Genomic DNA, 21,894 nt, shown 5'->3' with positions numbered 1-21,894 from the left:
GCTCTAGAGCAGCGGTTCTCAACCTGTGGGTCGCAACCCTTTTGGGGGTCGAATGACCCTTTCACAGGGGTCGCCTAAGACCATCGGAAAACACATATTTCTGATGGTCTTAGGAACCCAGACAGGCTCCTCCATCCGTCTCCAGGCGGGTCCGCCCACGCAGATACGCCCTCATACAACACCAGGGACTGTATTACAGGGTCGCGGCTTTAGGAAGGGTGAGACCCACCGCCCTAGACAGTGAGGCAGGAAGGGCTGAGATGGAGGGGCTGGGGTGCTGAGAGGGGCAGAAGAGCCGTCGGGGGCTGTGATAAGGGCTGGGTCTGGGACGCAGGCTACAGCTAGACAGCGAGGGAGTCCAGGGACAGCAGGACAGATGGGTGTGGCACTTGTCAGTGGCTGTCAGGAAAGGGTGGTGTCCTGGGCCACAGGAAGGGGCTGGAGACCCCACCCACAGTCTAGAGAACAGTCTAGAGAACAGTCTAGAGCGGGGCTGGGTCCTCTCTAGAGCTCAGCCCTGGCGCTGGGAGCAAGCTTGCCACTGTGGTCTCACCAGGACACCCCAGCTTTGTCGGTGATAGATACACTGTCTCTCCACCCAGCTCCGCCATTAGTGCGAATGTGTGACCACGTGCCCATCAAACTGTCTTCCCCTGCCTCTGGCCCCAACCACTGCACCTCTGCCCAGCCCAGCTCCCCCACCCCCATTCTCAGTCCGAAGGGTGGTGGCCGTCCTGGTCTCTGGAAACCGGACAGCTTTGCCTGGGAAGGTGGCTGCCTGGCCTCCAGCAGCCTGCATGCCCCTGGCGAGTCTCACAGCTCCAGAGCCTCGCGGGGCCTCAAACACGCATGCATGGCCCTCCCGGAGGAGCCCCCGCTCCCCACACAGCCGGCAGAGCCAGGCACGGAGCTCGGGAGAGCCATTTTCTCCCTGGGCTGCCCGGCATCCGTCACACTTAGAAGAAAACTCAAGGTCTCAGCCGACCTTCCTCCCTGCCATCCCTGGACACAAGACCCTCAGGTGGCTGGTCCTCTCTCAGCGCTCAGGCCCTGGCATGGATGCTCCCTCCTCAGAGCAGCCGCCAGGCTGTGGCATGCAAGGGAGCCCCATCTCCCCACACACTCGGCCCTGCCGCTCCCCACGGCCGTCACCCTGCCCAATGCGGCACCTGCCTGGCCACGTCTCTCACCTGGAGAGCGAGTCCTTGGAGCAGGCCGTACCCACAGCTCCAGGAGCAGTGTGACCACCAGGAAATGGAAGGACAGACGTGCAGACCGGGGGCCGCCGGGGCTCCGGAGTCCTGGGAGACGCAGCAGGAGCCCAGTGCGCCAGGAGCGAGGCTCCGAAGCCAGCCTCCGGGAACAGGCTCCTTAGCCCCCGGGCCTGGTGCCTGGCCCAGCTTCCCGCTCGGGAATGCAGAAACAGTGAGTCCCTGCAGCCCAGGGCTCACAGCTGTATCTACAGTGACGGGCAGGTCGTGGACTCAGGCAGGAGAGGGGCCATCGGCCTCATGTGGCGTCCATCAGTGCAGGTCATGGTGACCCCCACCGGGCCCTGCTGGGGAGAGCTGCCCTCAGAGAGTGGGGACACCACAGCACCCCCATATTACAAGGAAATCAAGAGCCAAAGAGACCCCAAAGGGGCAGAGAATGCTGCAGGTGCCGGTGTCAGGGACAGTGGAGAACGAGGGCCTCCCAGGGCTTAGCGCTTCCTACCAACTCATAGCATTTAAACTGAGTGTGACGGACACTGCTGACTCCTGAGTTCCTGTCTTCCTCGAGGCTGCCTGGCAGACTGAGAATGTGACATTTCAAATCTCAGACAATGTGGCCAGGTGGGGTCTGGGACACCAGGGTGTACCCGGCCTTGCCAGCGAGCCTGTGTCCTCATTCGTGCTATACCCTGGCTGCTCTGCACCCCTGGCCCCTCGCTTGCCCACTTCCTCCAGCCTGGCCCCAGGCTGTCTCTGGGTCAGGTGCCAGGTCTCCTCTGACGTCCTCTCTGACATTCCCATGGCAAGGGTCTCATTCTCTAACGTCCGCCTTTCCCACGATCTGTCACGGGCTCCTAGCCTCTCCCTTCCACTCCCTCCACACACCCAGTCCCGTGGTCCTGTCTTCCTCTCTCAGGCTCGTCTGGAAAACCCTGACCCTAGCTGCCACACTGCCTGCCCCGGCATCTCAGCAGGGCTGGAGGACACATACACACACGCCACGCTGATCACTTTCATGGCAAATTCAAAGAGCATAAAACAGAAACACACATCTCCATGGCTTAGCCCGAAATGAAGCCTCGCAGCCTCACCCCGGATACGACAGAAAGCGTGGTGATGTTCCAGTTCTTCTGAATGTTCTACGCTGCACACACAACCAGAAGCCATGGCTCAGTCTGGCCTGCTTCCAGTTTCTGTGGAAAGAGTCACACGGATACACGCTTGCGTCTGCCCTCTTCCGTGATGTGTGTCCATGTCACAGAGGCGGCCACCGAGCATCCGCTGTATGACAAGACCACACCCTGTGCTCCCACTTGGCTGGACAGTCAGGTTGCTCTGGTCCGGGATCCACCACTGCTATGTGGGTCCTCGTGCACACTGTGGGGTACGCAGGGCGTGCACTTCGCATGCAGCAGAGCTGCCGAGACCTAGGGCACTTTTCCTTCCAACACAGCTGACGCCATCAAACAGCCGCCCAGTGGCTTATCAGAGTTTGGGCTACTTCATGTCCACACCAACATGCGACACCGTCGTCTCTTTTTGCTATGGCCACTCTGGTGTACAAATCTCGCTGTGGCTGGTGACTACAATGGCTGGAAACCTCTTCATATGTGGCCTTGCTGTTGGGATGTCATCTTCCACCAAGTGTCTGTGAGGCTCTGCTCCTGGAGGCGCTCTCCGGGCACGCAGGCCTTCGCGGGTCTCCGTGGTGCAGATGCCCAAGAAGGGTGGGTTTGGATGACGCGGGTCCCCAAGATTCACTGAGTCCCAGTCAGCGATCTTGGCCTTGGAGGGCAGGGCTTTCTGTGTCTGGTTTGGGCCCCGCCTCCCGCACAGGACGTGCCTGTTACCCTCCAGCAGCTCCCGTTCTGCAGTTAGGTCTGCAATACAGCTGGACTCTGGCATGTTTATGGGAAATCGAGTTTCTTTCTTTCTTTTTTCTCCACTTATTCCAGCACCACTGAGAAAAATCAAACTCGCCCTGCTCTGGACACATAGCCCAAATGCTCTTTCTTCTCCTCCACTGTCTGTCTGTCTGTCCTGAGCCAGCATTTACAATCTGAAATTGCTCTTAAACTTCACAATAAGTTTTGATAGCTAAGGGAGGAAGTTTTCCTACTTTATTTTTCTTCAAGAAATTCTTGGCTACTTTGGCCCTTTGCAATTCCATGGAAATTCTAGAATCATCTTCTTAAGTTCCATAAAACACCTGTTGGGGTTTTGATTAAAAGTGCGTTGAGCCTGGCCAGTGTGGCTCAGTGGATTGAGCATCATCCCATGGACTGAGAGGTCCCGGTTCGATTCCTGGTCAAGGCACATGCCCAGGTTGTGGGCTTGATCCCAGTGGGGGGTGGGGTGCAGGAGGCAGCCAACCAATCTTTCTATCTTTCTCTCCCTTCCTCTCTCTCTCTAAAAAAAAAAATATATCAGTATTTTTCTTAAAAAGTGTATTGAATCTGTAGGTCATATTCCAACTGTATCCAAAACTAATTTTTGTATATTGACCATATATCCAGCAACCTTGCTAAATTCACTCATAAATTCTAATAATTAATCTATAGATTCTCATAGATTTTTCTATGTTACTTTGTAAGAATAATATCATTTTAATTTTTTTTGAAAGTCTTTTAACTTCTATTGTTTTTACTTTCCTGGTATACTGACCAGGAAATAAAATAAAAATCAAGATGGAAAGGGCAACAGCAGACATCTTCCTCTTGCTCCCGATCTGAGGGAAAGCTTAGGTATGATGTATGCTTTAGGGGTTGGTTCGTATACCCTTATCAGACTAAGGGAATTCCCTTTAATTCCTATTTTAAGTTTTGCATATTTTTAAATCATGAATGGATACTGAATTTTACCAAAGGACTTTCCTGCTTCTTTTGAGGTGATATATAATTTTTCTACTTTACTCTGTGAGTGTGGTAAATTACACTGATTGATTTTCAGTATTAAAAAAAGATGAGGTCCTTGGAATAAACATGAACTGCAGGGCTCAGCCTATGTCCTCTTGTCTGGGCCTCACGCCTGGGCCACCAGGAGCTGCCCTGTCACTCCTTCCTCCAACATCTGCAAGGTTTCGGAGGCCTCACAGTGAGCTGGGACGTAATCCCTCTTTATTTACTCTTTTGCTAGTTGAGTTTGTTAGTTTCTGTTTCACTGATTTCTGCCTTGGCCTTCACTGTGGCCCAGCTCCACTTCCTTTGTGTCTGTTTTCCAGCTTTTCCTAAGCTCCTGAGATGACTCTCCTCGGACCCGCACTTCTGGCACGTACACAGTAAAGCTATGAATGCCCCTGCAAGCACAGTTTTAGCTGCCCCACAGGTTTAGACGTGTGTGTTTTCATTGTCATTCAAAATCTTCCAGGGATTCTTTTTAGAGCCCCGGGGCACTCGGCAGTGGCTCCCTCCCTCCCAGGTGGCGTGGGCCTCTGCCTCTGGTTCTGCTTCGCCTGCAGTGGCAGAGGGCAGACTGCGGGAAGATCACCCACATTTGCCGAGACCTGCGTGAGGGTCAGCATGTGGTCAGCTTTCGTAAGTGCTGCCGGAGGGAGTGGGAGGGCGCATGCGCTGGGTGAGGCCGCACGCAGCCCGGCGGGAGCTCTGCTGCCAGCTCCTAGCAGGGGGCGCTCACACCGCCTTCTGCGCGTGCAGGGCAGCCCATTCACGTCCACTCCGGCCCACGGCTGCTGGGAGCTGCTCACGCCACGTTTCTGAGCACGTACACAATTCAGAGTGACAGCTTCCTGCTGCCAGTGCCAATATGAAGGCTCCCTTTCTACCTTCAGAAATGCTTTTTGCCTTAAATCTGCTCCGTCACCGTTCTCCTGATTCACGGGCACAGAGCATCCTTTTCATTCTTTCACTTGCATTTTTGTATCTTTAACTTTTAGTTGTATCTCTAGTAAACAGCACAACAGATTTTTAATGAAATCTGACAATCCTTTTTTAATTGGAATACTTAATTCATTTAGCATGAATTTAATTTGACATCTTTGGACGAAATCCTAGCATCTCACTAAATGCTGTCTGTCCTTTGTCTCTCCTTCCCCACCTTCTTTCAAACACAGCCGATTATTTATGATTCGATTTTTTCCTTCTATTAACTTGAAATTTATTCATTATTTTACTGTCTTAGGTTCCCTGGAGATTGCAATATGCATCCTTACCTTACAGAATCAATATCGATTGGCACCCTGGCCCCCTTTCTAGCCAGTAGAGCACCGAGACATCTGCCAGCTCCCCGCGCTCCCACTATGGCTGTGGTAAGCTGACGCGGGTCCTTACTGGACTTGCTCCTCATCCCAGTGTTTAAACGGCCTCCATCTGAGTCTGCCCACAGGGGCCCAGGAAGGAGACTCGAAACTGGACTGGTGCAGAGGGCCAGCGTCGGTGAAGGCCCAGGGATGCCCAGGCCAGCTGCCGCACGGAGAAGGGCACTGACAGGCCCTGGATGATTCAGTACCAATTACAGGCAAGATGACAGAGCCTGTGCCTCTGGGGGTGCTGCCCAGGGTGTAGACAGAAACATGGGGCCCGGGAGTCAGGGAGGGAGACACTGTGTGCCGCGCCCCTACTTCCCTTAGAGGGACCTGACGATGAGTGTCAAAGAAAGTTACCTATAGTTCTGCATTTTGAAATCTTCAGACAAAAAATTATCAAAGATTCAATCCCACGTCTCTAATGTACTATTCTGACAAAAACAGGCTCGGCATTGGTGGGGAGATCACAGGCCCTGCAGTCGGGCCTAAGCACAATGTTGACCGAAGCTCCCCGAGTCTGGGCTATAAAAAGGGGATGATGACAGTGTCCTCACTGGGCTGATCTGAAGATCAGAGGTGAACGCCATGGATACCCGTCTGCCTCACTGTGTGGCAGGAGCCTCAGCGCCCCTCCGGAGCGGAGGCAGAGCCATGCAGCCACCAAGCAAGTGCCAGGCCCACAGGCCAGGAAATGAAGGCAGACCCCACGCTGTCGCCGAGCAGCAGGTGATCAGGCCCGGGCTTCTGCGCCCCTTGGAGTCTCAGAGATCCTTCCTCCAGGAAAAGGATCCTACACAGAGAACGCAGGCTTGGTTGAGACCCACCTTCTAGCAGGGACACAGCAGCTCTGAGGGTCCTCAGCGGGTGGGTGGGCCTTGGGGGAGCAGGCGGGCCTGGAAGGCCGTGAGCACCCTGAGACCACGCAGGCCATCGGCAGGCTCCTGTCTCCAGCCACCACGCACACCCGCTCCCTGCGCCCCGAAGCCCACCTCTCACGCTCTGCACACCCCCGCTCAGCCCGGACCTCCCTCTCTGTGGCACAAGGATGAGGTCTCAAAGGCCTGGCCTGGCTGGGACATCCAGTCTCACAGCAGAACACAAATTAACTTATAGTTTTAAGAAAAAACATCCAAAATTAATGTATTCCAGTTTATTATTAGGTCTATAACAAATTGTCTTAAAGTTAATTATTTTTACATTTTTTTCCCTTTATTGATTTTAGAGAGAGAGGAAGTGAGAGGGAGAGAGAGATGGAAGCATCGATGAGAGCGAACATTGACTGGCCGCCTCCTGCGTGCCCCGCACTGGGGTTGGCCCACAACCTGGGCATGTGCCCTGACCAGGAACTGAACCGGCGACCTCTTGGTGCAGGGTCGACGCTCAACCACTGAGCCACACCAGCTGAACTTAAGTTAATTTTTAAAATATACATAAACTCAAACAGGTATCTGTATCCCCATGTTCACTGCAGTATCATTCACAACAGCCAAAGGTGGGAGCAACCCAGTGTCCATCAGCAGACGGACGAACAAACAGAATGTGAGAACCCATCAGAAGCGCTGAGCCTGGGAAGGAGGGAGCTCTGACACCTGCCAGCACACGGATGACCCGGGGGAGCAGGCCAGCCGAGATGAGCCGGACGCAGAAAGACATACACTGTGGATTCCACGGACATGAGTCCCTAGGAGTAACATTCACAGAGACAGAAAGAAGACTGGTGGGTGCAGGGGCAGGGGGATGGGGAGTCAGTGTCCAATGGGGACAGTGTCAGTTTGGGACAACGGAAAGTTCTAGAGATGACGGTGGTGACGGCTGCCAACACTGCGAATGTGCTCAAGCCTGTGCACTGACCTGTTAGAATGCTTCACCACAATCCAAAACACACACGCAGATATACTAACACACACACACTTAACTAGACACCCTGAACCAGGGAGAGCAGGCCAGAGAAGATACTTTCAAAATGTTTATCTGACAGAGGACCCATATCCAGAATATATAAAGAACTACTAAAAAGCTGTTGAAAACAACTCAATAGAAAAATAATATAAAGAAGCTACTAATGTAAAAAGGAGAAAACCACCAGAAAACCGGGATGCAGTGCTGAGCCTCCCGCATACTCGGTGGAATATGAGTTAAAACGAGCTGCCATTCCACTGAAACGGGGAAAGATTCAGGTCTGCAGTACCAAGTAACAGCGAGGAGGGGTCCCGGGGACGCACATCCTGCAGGTGACCAGAGCCCTGGCGGGAAGAAGCACTGTGCGTGGCACTGGGCCAGGCCCCTCCGCAGACAGCTCCAGGTGCCAGCCGGCGCGCGAGCGGCACGCCACACGGCCCGGGCGCCGCTGAACGGGCGCTGCAGGGTGAGTCCTGAAAGCACTGCGCCGCCTTCAAAGGTGGGAGACAGCCTCACAGAGTGAGTGCAGCTGGAGACGCTAAAACACGTGGAATGAACCAGTGCAAGGACCCCTGGTGGCCAGGTTCGGGGGAGGCAGGAGGGATGACGTCAGAGCAGTGAGGCGATCTGCACGACGCTCCAATGGTGACTGGTGACACCGAGCGTTTGTCCTGAGCGCCGAACGTGCACCCCCGGGAGCAAGGCTCCGCGCGCTCGGGCTGCGGCGGATCAGAAGGTGCCTCATCCGGTGTGCCAGGCGCACCACACGGGCAGGGTGTCAGCACCGGGCAAGCGGTGAGCACACGGGAACTCCCTGTGCCTTCTGCTTGACTCCTCTGCGAACCTGCAGCTGCTCTAGAAGTAAAGTCGATTCAACTTTTAAGGAATGTAGATAAAAGGAAAGAACCACACAAATGACATTCTCTATCTGGGTGTCAGTATCGGATCTTTAAACGGGATAATGCTGCCGCCCAGCTGGTGTGGCTCAGTGGCTGAGTGTCGACCCTGCACCAAGAGGTCACCGGTTCAATTCCTGGTCAGAGCACACGCCCAGGTAGTGGGCCCGATCCCCAGTGGGGGGCATGCAGGAGGCAGCCAATTGATGTTCTCTCTCATCGATGTTTCTATCTCTCTCTCCCTCCCTCTTCCTTTCTCTCTAAATCAATAAAGAAAAAAAATACATTAAAAAAATAAAAATAAACGGGGTAATGCTAGGCCCTTCCTTCTTCCCATAAGTGTTTATGATGGCATCTGGCACACAGAACAAAGCACTAATGACGCTAGGACGGGCTGGGGACATGTACAGGGGCAGAAAAGTGCCCGGATGTGCATTAGAAGCTAGTGGTTACCTCGGGAGGGGAGTGGTATCAGTTGGAATTCAAAGGAGATTCAGATGTATCTGTACATTAATGTTCCCCTCTAAAACCCTGAGGAAGAGAAACTAAAATGCTTACCTCCAGGTCATCAAGGGAGCGGGTGACACTAAACCTCTTGGATCTTCCGAATGATCTCCGAGTAGAGGTGCGCTGAGAAGGCTGAGCGAGTCCAAGTCCCCGCCCGAATTTTGAGCCCTAAACACAAAGAAAAGGTAAGTTGAGTTGTCTCCTGGGAGAGGTGCTTAGCTTTGCCTGACGCACCACCTTGCAGAGAGAGAGGGCCGGTGGTGCCGAGACAGCCAGACCATGTCCCCGGGTGAGCTGCATGGTGTCAGCCACTACCTCGAGAAAAAACGAGCCGGACAGTCATCTAGGGGCTCCGAGGATTTTCTCTGCCCCTCCCAACCATGCACCCCAGGGCACGACCCGCCTCAACCTCCACCGTCACCAGGGATCTGTCACCAAGAGCCGATGAAACAGCAGGTGTGAACGCTTGTAAAAGCGCAATGACAGGATCATTATTCACACGAGGCTGGTTTGCGCAGGGCCGCGCTCTTACATAACTTCACAAGCATTCTGGGGAACTAAAGACTCCCTGGACCTTCAGCTGGCGTCTGACGTCCAAATCGACTCAGGTGCAGGAAATAACCGGCCAGAGAAACATCTTGTTCTTTCTCTGGGAAGTGACTAGAATTAATTCACTGTTATTATGCTAGACGATTCTCCAAATGTGATCGTGGTTCCAGCAAATAAGTTATTACATCTTTAAAATAAAAAGCAACACAGCTGAACAGCTCTGATTTCCTGGGGACTTGAAACAGAAGTAGCCTAAGGGTAGGCAGAGGGACCACTCAAAGAAAAGCCAAGGGCGCTGGGGACAGATGACCTATTTGGGCGCAGCCAGACCCGGAGGAGGCCCGGACGCCATCACCCTGAAAGTGACGCCGCCCACAGAGGTGCCAGCAAGAGCGCTGCTCGGAGTCCTCTGCACTGTGCCACGCTGGAGCCCAGCCGCAATGCCCTCTAAGGGGCCAAGCAGCACGGAGGCCTCTGCACTGTGCCCACGCTGGAGCCCAGCCGCAACGCCCACTAAGGGGCCAAGCTGCACGGGAGGTCTGCTTGTCCCCAACCAGGAATGGGCAGGTGACCTGTGGATGCTGCCTCTGAGGCAGAGACAGCACTGGTTTACAACTGCTGCCTGTCACTCGGAGCCTGCCTGCCAGTCTGGGGGTCACCAGATCCTGCCTTCTGCATGCTGGCCTCGGAGACACTCCTGGGGTGAGCCTAGTGGTCCCAGTCCAGACACAGATGTGCCCCGCCCAGGTGTTTCTGGCCCTGGTGACGGGCCCCTCAGGCTTCTCGGTGACGACAGATGGCCGGTCCAGGCCCTTGCCCGGACTGCAGGTATCTGTGCCACCCCACTCGCACGTCTGAGCCCCGATCCCTCTGCTCCTCCCTCACCATGCTGCTTCCCTCCGTCACTGGCTTTGACATAGTCTCTAGAAACACTGGTCTAAGAAAACTTTTCCAAAAACTGTGCCCCACAGCTGATTCCATCTAGAAAATGTGTGCGGAACCCAGCCAGCTCTTTCCAGGCGCGCTGCTGCCTCCCGGCCCAGGGGCAGCAGGTCACAGCCAGGCCCTTCAGGCCCCACTGGCTCCCTCCCTGGGCAGCCTGCCCCGCACCTGCCCTGCAGCCCCGCTCAATGTCCTTCAGGGGCATCTCCACGTGCTCTACCGGCTCTGGTCCCTGCCACCTGCCCTTCCCTCCCTCCGGCCCTCACCCAGGGGCATCTCCCTTAGATCTCCTTTGACCTCGGCAAAATGAAACTGCACACACCAGCCTCTGTGGCATGTCTCAGGAGCCTGTGCGTTGCCGAGGGCAGCGGAGGCGCTGTCTGTCCGTCCCCCCTGACCCTGCTGCCAGCGCAGGGCCCGTCTGCAGACAAGCATCTGTGAGAAGGCCAGTGGAGTGGAAGCCAAACAACAGGGGCCTCGGTGCACAACAGCAGAGAGCGGGCCAGGCCCGAGACGCGCAGTCCGCACGGCCATTCAGTGCTGTGGCCGCATAGAAACCATAAGGACAGTGTTCCTCATCTGCTACTAAACCAAAGAAGGCTCCAGTGTGAAGAGCGAGCCTTTGTACAAATCCTGTACTTGCTGGCCTGTGCGTGTGCTTTGCGGGGAGTGCTGAGCACATGGCTCTGTGGGAAGAACGCAGATCAGCTGAGAGCCGGCGCGCAGAACCAGGCAGCCCTGGCCGGGCCCCAGCAAGGCGATGCTGAAGGAGGCGCCTGCCTCGCACGGCTGCGCTCTGAGAGCTGCAAACGTAGAGGAAATAGAAGGAAAATCTAACAAGCAAGCAGACAGACAAAATTCCTGCAAGAGCTGAGTCAGCTCAGCGGTGACACGCCCCGACAAGGAGTCTCACGCCCTGGCCGGTTTGGCTCAGCAGTTAGAGCATCAGCCCGCGGACCAGAGAGTCCTGAGTTCAGTTCCCGCTAAGGGCACGTATCTCGGTTGCAGTTTGTCCCTGACCCAACCGGGGCCATGTGGGTGGCAACCACTCAATGTGTCTCTCTCACATCGATGTTTCTCTCTCTCTCTTCCCCCCTCTCTCCCTCCCGCTCTATTTGAAGATAAATGCAAAAATGTCTTCGGGTGAGGATAAAAAAAACAAAAAAGGAATCTCACATGGAGAGACCACTGCTGAAGAGAAACACGTGTGACCTGTTAGAGAACCACCCATCAGCCCCGCTGGCAGGGGGCACGCTGCTCCCCACTCAGGACTGCTCAGCAATGACCACTGGAAAATGGCTGAAGCAGCAACTCCTTTTCCCCAAGTCAACTCCGCTTTCTAAACTGCAAGCAAATCACAATTGCTCAAGAAGGTGAGCAGGGGACGCCAGGCCACGCTGCCACGCTGCCACGGCCCCGCTCGCAGCCGCTGCACCCCAGCGTCAGAGTGCGGGGGGCAGACTCCATCTCACGGCCCCGCTCGCGGCCGCTGCACCCCAGCGTCAGAGTGCGGGGGGCAGACTCCATCTCACGGCCCCGCTCGCAGCCGCTGCACCCCAGCGTCAGAGTGCGGGGGGCAGACTCCATCTCACGGCCCCGCTCGCGGCCGCTGCACCCCAGCGTCAGAGTGCGGGGGGGCAGACTCCATCTCACGGCCCCGCTCGCAGCCGCTGCACCCCAGCGTCAGAGTGCGGGGGGCAGACTCCATCTCACGGCCCCGCTCGCGGCCGCTGCACCCCAGCGTCAGAGTGCGGGGGGCAGACTCCATCTCACAGCCCCGCTCGCAGCCGCTGCACCCCAGCGTCAGAGTGCGGGGGGCAGACTCCATCTCACGGCCCAGAGTCAGGTCCGAGGCCTAACTCCAGGCACCGCGAACACAGCCCAGCTGCCAGCACCAACTCCAGCAGCCACGCGGGGCGGCATGTGGCCAGGGCGCTGCCAGAACCAAAGGGCCCTGCTCCTGGCCCCGCTTAGGACCTACAGAAACAACCCACCTGATTCCTGTCGCCTCGAATGCAAGGGGTGGCAGGGGCCCTAAGGGATGCCTCCCCATCACAAAGGAGACCAGAGAGGTGTCAGGATCACTCTGGAGTAAAACACATAAAGAGGGTGAGAGCAGAACCGGGTCTACTGGCCCCACCCACTGCCCAGGGTGCCCAGCTGCCTCGGCCACTCAGCGTCAGCACGGAGCCGTCCCACGGACCACCACTTCGGGGGAGGCTCGTCCAACACTGCCAGTGACCTCCGCGACCTGCAGAGGAGAACGGAGGCCGTGAGGACCTGCTCAGGGCCACACGGCAGGACAGGAGGCGGCAGGGGAGACCTCGTCCCGTTCTACTACACTGTGATGTCCTAGTTACACTCTGAACGGGAAATTCCCCACCTACAGAGCCCCCACACCAGACCAGAGCCCGGTGCCCACTATGCCCCACCCTCCCACAGTGCCTGGTACAGAGCAGGTGCTCAGTAAGCACTTACTGAACAAATAAACTCTCGCCAAGGAGACCTTTTAGCTCATCTAAGTACTCCTCCGTGGAGGCTGTGAGGCTAGACCTCCCCTACGCACTCCTGGTGCACCATCGGGGTCTGGGCAGAAAGCAAAGCCACACCAGCTGTTTCCACAGAGGACTTCATATCAGTAACTGCTAACCAGGTTTCAGAGAACTGAAAAGCTAGAGACTCCTTGTCGGGAGGCAGCCACAGGGGCGGCCACACCCTGGGGCTGGGACACAGGGCAGAGGAGTTTCTTTGACGTCAGCAGCCAGGTGAAGGGCCAGTGCGCTGGGACCTGGACTCCGGCTGTGGCAAGAAGGTGCTGCCCGGCTGGGGAAGAGCCTTGCCCTGGCAGACAAGGAGCAGGACCCTGCCCCCCACCCCCTGCCCCCTGCCCCTCCAGGAGGCAGAGCCTGCCAGGGATCCAGCTGGCAGGGGGAAGGGGACACGGACCCGGGTCCCACAGCTGATCACAAAAGGCGGGCTCGGGGTTGAGGGACTTTAGCTGAAGAACCAGCACAGCTTGTTAAATCCTGTTAAAACAAAACTCTACACACCAGGAAGAATTCAAAGCCCCAAATCCAAGCAATTTTAGAATCAACAAAACTCCATTTCAAACACAGAACTGGACCGATGTACAGAGCTGCCTGGGAGGAAGTGCGAGGAGCTGAATGAAGACTCCCTCGTCCCAGCAAACTGCTATCTCAAGGAAGGATGGAAAGATGCAGGCAGACCGGGTCTCCTACTCAAGGAAGGATGGAAAGATGCAGGCAGACCAGGTCTCCTACTCAAGGAAGGATGGAAAGATGCAGGCAGACCAGGTCTCCTACTCAAGGAAGGGTGGAAAGATGCAGGCAGACCGGGTCTCCTACTCAAGGAAGGGTGGAAAGATGCAGGCAGACCGGGTCTCCTACTCAAGGAAGGGTGGAAAGATGCAGGCAGACCGGGTCTCCTACTCAAGGAAGGATGGAAAGATGCAGGCAGACCAGGTCTCCTACTCAAGGAAGGGTGGAAAGATGCAGGCAGACCGGGTCTCCTACTCAAGGAAGGATGGAAAGATGCAGGCAGACCAGGTCTCCTACTCAAGGAAGGGTGGAAAGATGCAGGCAGACCAGGTCTCCTACTCAAGGAAGGATGGAAAGATGCAGGCAGACCAGGTCTCCTACTCAAGGAAGGGTGGAAAGATGCAGGCAGACCGGGTCTCCTACTCAAGGAAGGATGGAAAGATGCAGGCAGACCAGGTCTCCTACTCAAGGAAGGGTGGAAAGATGCAGGCAGACCGGGTCTCCTACTCAAGGGTGGATGGAAAGATGCAGGCAGACCGGGTCTCCTACTCAAGGAAGGATGGAAAGATGCAGGCAGACCAGGTCTCCTACTCAAGGAAGGGTGGAAAGATGCAGGCAGACCAGGTCTCCTACTCAAGGAAGGATGGAAAGATGCAGGCAGACCAGGTCTCCTACTCAAGGAAGGATGGAAAGATGCAGGCAGACCAGGTCTCCTACTCAAGGAAGGATGGAAAGATGCAGGCAGACCGGGTCTCCTACTCAAGGAAGGATGGAAAGATGCAGGCAGACCAGGTCTCCTACTCAAGGAAGGGTGGAAAGATGCAGGCAGACCGGGTCTCCTACTCAAGGAAGGATGGAAAGATGCAGGCAGACCGGGTCTCCTACTCAAGGAAGGGTGGAAAGATGCAGGCAGACCGGGTCTCCTACTCAAGGGTGGATGGAAAGATGCAGGCAGACCGGGTCTCCTACTCAAGGAAGGATGGAAAGATGCAGGCAGACCAGGTCTCCTACTCAAGGAAGGGTGGAAAGATGCAGGCAGACCGGGTCTCCTACTCAAGGAAGGGTGGAAAGATGCAGGCAGACCGGGTCTCCTACTCAAGGGTGGATGGAAAGATGCAGGCAGACCGTGTCTCCTACTCAAGGAAGGATGGAAAGATGCAGGCAGACCGTGTCTCCTACTCAAGGGTGGAAAGATGCAGGCAGACCGGGTCTCCTACTCAAGACAGAAAAGGATGAATACAGAGGAAAGGACGTTCACATCGAGATAGACAGTTAAGGGAAACATTTATTTACTGTACAAATATCTAAGAGCCTACTAGGCTGCAGGCACTCAGCTAAGACAAAGCCTTTAAAACGGAAACAGCGCGGAACTTCCAAACCAGTGCAGGAGGGGAATGAAGTAAGTAAACAAACCAAAAACAGAACAAAGGCGCTGGGGAAGCAGGAGGAAAAGGCCTAGAAAGTACAGATTTACAGAAAGTACAGTACTATCAGGGAACCAAGGCAGCATACCGGCAATCCCAGTGAAATACGAATGGACTACATTTCCCAGTTTACTCTGATCTTACTCATGAACTGTCAAAAATGTTAATGTAGATTTGGAAAAAAATCCAACTATGTGCTACTATAGTAACAATCCCAGAACATGGAGAAATAAAAAAGTTTAAGTAAAGGAATAGAAAATGCTGATTCAGAAAAAGCTTATATAGCTGTAACAGTAAGAGACAAAACAGACCTGATCTGTCATAAACCTTTTCAATAAAAGTTTCAATAACTAAGTCCTGACCGGGCTTGTTCAGTGGTCAGAGCACTGGCCTGTGGAACGAAGGGTCTCAGGTCTGATTCCCGGTCAAGGTCATGTACCTGGATTGCAGGTTTGATTCCTGGCAGGGTCTTGCAGGAAGCAACCAATCGATGTCTCTCTCTCTCACACTGATGTTTCTCTCTCTCTCTCTCTCTCTCTCTCTCTCCCCTTCCCTCCCTTCTACTCTCTCTAAAAAATCAATGGAAAAATATCCTTGGGTGAGGATTAACAGAGAGACAGAGAGAGAGAGATTGAGATTGATTCAATACACTAAAACAAGGGTAGGAAGAGGAGAGAAAAGTCACCACTGATTTTATAACTCTCTGAGGCATAACCCTGACACCAAAACCAGACAAAGACAACGAGAGAAGGGAACCCAAGGACGGTATCACTCATAAATACAGACTGAAAACTCTATAAAAACATTAGCAAACCAAACCTATTAGTGCATAAAAAGATCATCAAGTTAGGTTACCTCAGGAATGAAGTGTGGTTTGACATTCACAAATCCACCAGTGTAATTTGCCACATTAGCATTTTAAAGGAAGAAGCCCAGCTGATCATCTCAATGAATGCAAAATAACCAAAAAAAAAATCAAAATTCAGCACGTTCACGATGACTAGTGTTAACAAAGAGAAGTGACCGTAACAAGACAGCTGGAGAGAAAAACAACAAAGCAATTGTACTTTGACATATTACAAAAGTTAGCATTTACAGTTTTTAAGGTATCATTTAATGGTAACAAAATGTATAAGGGACCTAGGAATAAATCTAACTAAAGAATCTAAAACTAACGTCCACCTACTTTATTCCGTTCACAAAATCAACTCCAAAATATTTTTAGGAAAAAAGGGAGGCTCTCTCTGACCTCAGGGCAGTAGTTACATCAAAGTGCAAACCCTGAGAGAAAAGACTGGCGAGTTGGACAGTTAGAGTTAAGAACTTCCATCCGTCAGGCGGGGTACAGCAAGTGAGAAAGCAAGCCGGGGACTGGGAGGGTGCATGGGCATGTGTCAAACCAGCCGGGGACTGGGAGGGTGCATGGGCATGTGTCAAACCAGCAAAGGGCCACCAGCCAGTGCCTACAGTTCCCCCAAGTCAGAGAGAAAACGACAACCCAGGAGAAAAATGGGCCCTCAACAAAAAGGAAATCCAAATCTTTATGATCAAGAATCAAGGGAGTGCCAACCAAAGCCACAGTGAGGTGCCATTCTACTGCGAGACTGCCAAACCTTCAGAAGCCCGAGGCGGCCAGCTGCAGTGAGGACACGGCGCCAGCAGGCTCCCAGGAGCTGGTGTGGGGCTGCTGGAAGTGTTTCGGCAGGGTTAGGGCATGCTTTGTCTTTAACTTATCTTCATTGTTGAATGTATGCAGATGTTCCTCCTTTTACCCCCACTGACCCCCTCCTCCCAGCTCCTACCCCTCCTGCCTTTCCCACACTGTTGTCTGTGTCCGTTGGTTATCCCTATGCGCATATCAGTTCTTTGGTTTATTTCTTCCCACCCCCAACCCCCCTTCCCTTCGAGGTTTGTCAGTCTAACAACCAATTTGTTCTTCTCAATCCCTTCACCTTTTTCCCCCATTCCCCCAACCCCCCTCCCATCTGGCAACCAACAAAATGTTCTCTGTATCTATGAGAATGTTTCTGTTCTGCTTGTTCATTTTGTTTGTAGATTCAATTGTCGATAGGTATGTATTTATTGTCATTTTATTTGTTCATATTTCTTATCTTCTTTTTCTTCAAGAAGACCCTTCAACATTTCATATAATGCTGGTTTGGTGGTGATGAACTCCTTTAACTTTTTCTTGTCTGGGAAACTCTTTATATGTCCATCCTTTGCAGGATAGAGTACTCTTGATTGTAGGTCATTGCATTTCATCAGTTTGAATATTTCTTGCCACTCCCATCTGGCCTGCAGTTTCTTTTGAGAAATCAGCTGACAGTCTATGGGAGGTCCCTTGTAGCACACCCTTGTAGGTAACTAACTGCTTTTCTCTTGTGCTGCTTTTAAGATTCTCTCTTTGTCTTGAACCTTTTTCATTTTGATGATGATGTGGGCCTCTTGGGGTTCACCTTGTTTGGGACTCTCTGTGCTTCCTGGACTTGTATGTCTGTTTCCTTCACCAAGTTAGGGAAGTTTTCTGTCATTACTGTTTCAAATAGATTTTCAATTTCTTGTTCTCTCTCTTCTCCTTCTGGCATGCCCATTATGCGAATGTTGGTATGCTTGAAGTTGTGGGTTAGGGCATTCTGAGTGAACTGTAGCTACAGATGATTATCATGGATAAATCTGTGAAATTATAATGAATGGTTAAAAACCAAGTGCAGCCCTGGCCTGCTTGGCTGAGTGGTTAGAGCGTGGGCCCACAGACAGGAGGGTCATGGGATCAATTCCTGGTCAAGGGCACGTACCTGAGCTGCAGGTTCGATCCCTGGCCCCAGTCAGGGTCATGTGGGAGGCGACTAATCAATGTGTCTCTCTCACATCAATGTTTCTCTCTCTCCCTCCTTCCCTTCCATTCTATCTAAAATATCAATGGGAAAATATCCTTGGGTGGGGGTAAAAAAAACAAAAAGCAAGTACAGAGGCTGTTATAAAGCCACTGTCACAGAGCTGAAGCAGCAGCAATGACCAGTCAATACACTGTCCCAGGACTCAAACACTTCAACACTTGTGGTGAACACGGTGGTCACTTAGCTCATCCTCACTTCTGGAAACTATGCAAAACCACAGAGAACACCACTCGGCAGCAGCTCTGTCTCTGTCCCTCTGCTTGGACTTCCTCCCCTAGGTGTCCCCACGCTCTGTGCTGCTGGCCTGTCCAGCTTCTCTGGGAAGCCCGGTCCTGCGTTCCAAGGGTGGGCCAGGTACTTTGCCGCTCTGCTCCCCTGGCACCTTGGCGTCCCGTGTGCCCAGTGCTCCAGCGCCGGGGCAGCTCGGGCCTGGGGCGCGTTCTCGGTTTGTCCTCTAATGGGGAGTGTTTATCCCGCAGACCAGGGCTCCTGGCAGAGGCTGCTATTGTTTCCTCCCTCCCTGTGATTTGGGACGAGTGATGCAATGTGGCATTGCCCATGGGCACTGTCTGCACAGGGTCAAGCTCAAAGCCGCTCTTTCACAAGGACCTTAGCAGTATTCTCCAGATATTTTTACTATGAATTTTACAACTTCCTGTCATTGTACTAAAGAACTCCAAGGTCTGGGGGAAGCCGGAGCCCTCCTGGCTGGGGAGCTGATGAGCCTGCGGCCAGCTGTGCGGGACCCAGGCGCGGCCTGCAGCCCAGGCCGCTGCGCCCCTCCGCCCGGCAGCTGCCCTCCTGCCTCACTAACAGCTCCTGATGCTGTTTCCTGCTCCCGTCACCAGTGTGTTTTCCGTCTCTCGGCTGGATTCCAACGGGCACAGTCCCCTGTGTGCAAAGTAAGGCACTGAAGTCACTGTCGCCACGGAGACTGAGAGAAACAGGACTCAGCACGACTGACACGCAGCCTCCAGCATCTCGCTGCTTCCCCTTCCCAAGGCCTCTTCCATTTCTCATTTCCAGGCACTTCCTCCTTCCCGTTTTGGCCTGCCCTCTGCTCATCCCGACACACCTCCAGCCAGCTCAGGCCAGGAGGGGCACCAGGAGACCCGCCTCCCAACTTCTGGAAGCTTCTGCACCACAACAGAGGAGGCTGTGGGGCGACACTGACTAATGACGCAGGGGACCCACTTAGCAAAGTAAAAGCAACCAACACATTTCAAACGGCTATAGTAGGGACCCAACAAAACCAAATTCATCACTACTTACATTTAGATCAGCCGTGTGTCCCCTCACATCACCACAGTAAAAGCAAAATGAAGGTCCCCGCGTGGGGAGCACATGGAATCTGAGCACAGATGGGAGACCACGGCGCCGTGAACCTGAGGACACTACACTGTCATCTCCCAACACCAGAGACGGACAACTCCACTGTTCCACCCTTCTGTTACAGTGCAGCAATACCAGCCCAAACTGTCCGCACTACATTTTCCCTTTCATCTGCACTCAAGGACATGCTTAGAGAGAGGAAGGGAGGGGAAGAGAGAGAGACAGAGAGAGAGAGAAACATCGCACCAGGGTTCGAACCCAAAACCCAGGCATGAGCCCTGATGGGAATTGAACTGGTGCACAAGGAGACGCTCACCAGCTGAGCCATTCCGGCTGGGCCTTCTCACTGCATTTTTTTTAAGGTGAAAGAACATCAAAAAGGAGCCCCAAACCCCACAAATACAGTCAGCTGACCTTGGACAAAGGAGTGAAGACAGCACAATGGAGCAGACAGTCTTCTACAGATGGTGCTGGAGCAGAGGGCCACCCAATGCAAACCTCACCCCTGCACAAACAGCAACTCAAAATGGTTAGAGACCTGAATATAAAGTGCAAGATTATAAAACTTCTGGAAGGAAACACAGGAGAAGCCCAGATGACCTCGGCTATCACGATGCCTTTTCAGATACAACAGCAAAGACACAAACCACGAAAGAAAGCACCGCTGAGCTGGTCTTCGTAAAAAGGAACGGCTCTGCTCCGCGAGAGGTGACAGCAAGAAAACGAGAAGGCAAGCCACAGACGGGGAGAAAACACCTGCAAAGACACATCTGACAGAGGACTGTTACCTAAAATGTGTTAAAAAGAACTCCTAAAATTCAACAAAAAGAAAACAACTCAATTAAAAAATGGGCAAAGACCCGAGCAGACACCTCGCCAAAGAAGACACGTGGACGACAAGCCCAGGAAAGACGCTCCGCGGCGCGTCCTCAGGGAGATGCAAACGGAAGCAGCGGTGAGAGAGCACCACGCACCCGCCAGACCGGCAGCACCCAGACCTGGCCCCGCGTGCTGGGGGGGCCTGCAGGAGCCCCACTCCGTGCGGAGGGGGGGGCCGGCAGCACCCAGACCTGGCCCCGCGTGCTGGCGGGGCCTGCAGGAGCCCCACTCGGTGCTGGGGGGGGGGGGCGGGAAGGGGGCAGTGACTTTGGAACACAGTGTGGCAGGTTCTTACGAAACTGCACATGCTCTTCCCATACGATCCAGCAGCCGGGCCCCTTGGTCCTCGCCCGCAGGAGGTGGACACACGTCCACACAGAGGCCTGCGCACGGAGGGGTCGGCAGCCGTGTTCATAGTCGCCAGAACCTGGCGGCCGCTGAGCCGCCCTTCAGTGGGTGACGGCTAAATACACTGTGGTCCCCCCGGACATCGGGGCCTCGTTCGGCTAAAGGAAACGAGCTCTCACACCACGAAAAGACGCAGAGGAACCTGCATGCACGTGACCGAGTGGCAGAGGCCAGTCTGAAAGGCTGCGCACTGTGTGGTCCCAACTACACGACCGTCTGGAGAGCGCTGAGCGGTGAGCCGCGGAAAGAGCGTCCAGGCTGGGGGCTGGGGAGGGCACAGGCAGAGCAGAGGGCTGTAGGCAGTGACACCACTCTGATGAGACTGTGACGGTGGACACATGTCATATACATTTGTCCAGAGGACGTTCAACACCAAGAGGGAACCTGTGCACACTGTGGAGTCTGGGTGACGATGACCTGTCAGTGCAGGTTCGTCAATTATAAGAAAGTACCTCTAGTGGAGGTGTTGATAGTGGGGGCAGCTGAGCATGTTTGAGGGTACGTGTGAATTCTCTGTACCTTTCTCTCAACTGGGAACCTAAAACTGCTCTGAAAAAACAGTCTTCAAAAAATGCTCTGAGTCATGACCCTGCTTAACCCTGACTGCTGATCCTCAGACACATCACTTCACCCCCAAGGACAGGTCTCCACTCCCAGCACAAGGGCCACAGCATCCCTGTCGCCCGGTTTCTGGGCTCAGACCCCCGTGTGAGTAAGCTCAGAGAGCACAGTGCTCCCGGTGACAGCCAGGGCACCTCGACCCCACGGGAATGGTCGTGAAGGGCACTGCCGTCCACCGAGAACCAAAACAGACCACTGTTTACTCCCCTACACAGCAACGACGAGAAGACCCACTGGTACGCTGCGGATGCGGAGAGTGAATTCCCCGATTCCAAATAACATTTTTGTCACTTCCAGGGCCCTCCTCCCCAGCCCACACCCACCCTGCTCCAGGTGGAAGCCCTGAAGAAGGCTGGGGGGCGGGTGGCCCCCATCACAGGTGGGCGCAGACTGCAGCCAGACCCAGACAAGAGGGGCAGGCACAGGGCAGACTGCTGGCACCAGAAGCTCAAGACCGCAGGGGGAACCCACAGGACTAGAACTGTTGAAGGAGATACAGATCTATGTTTAGATACATGAGGTCAAACTCCAGGAAGTCTGTCCTTGGCAACATGTGTACATTTTCCCTACTGTGCTTTCTAATGAGAACAGTGGGCCTCGGGAAGGGAGTGGACCTTGAACAGAACCTCCATGGAGCCCGCAGGCCCACCCACGCGCTCTGCTATCCCTGACCCGCCCTAACCAGTGCACAGCCCGTGGAGGGTTTGCTTGTGAGAGTTCGGAGATCAAGAACAAAACGCGAGCAAACGGTCCTCTAAAATCACTCAAGTCCTCTGAGATTTCCTTC

The 21,894-nt window shown here is 54.1% G+C and overlaps 1 protein-coding gene across 2 annotated transcripts in view; it reads right to left on the bottom strand.

Annotated features, from left to right (window-relative positions):
• Positions 1–21,894, bottom strand: part of RGS12 (regulator of G protein signaling 12) — an 83,887-nt gene that overhangs the window by 59,004 nt on the left and 2,989 nt on the right. For both annotated transcript variants that reach the window (XM_036275345.1, XM_036275353.1), the window contains exon 2: positions 8,829–8,945. In XM_036275345.1, the coding sequence (XP_036131238.1) occupies positions 8,829–8,945 (117 nt within the window). The remainder of the gene's footprint in view (positions 1–8,828; positions 8,946–21,894) is intronic.

Source organism: Molossus molossus, unplaced genomic scaffold (genome assembly GCF_014108415.1).
Source record: "Molossus molossus isolate mMolMol1 unplaced genomic scaffold, mMolMol1.p scaffold_m16_p_1, whole genome shotgun sequence".
NCBI classification, from domain to species: domain Eukaryota; kingdom Metazoa; phylum Chordata; class Mammalia; order Chiroptera; family Molossidae; genus Molossus; species Molossus molossus.
The sequence above is the reverse complement of the archived record's forward strand: the minus strand, read 5'-3'. Positions and strand labels throughout refer to the sequence as shown.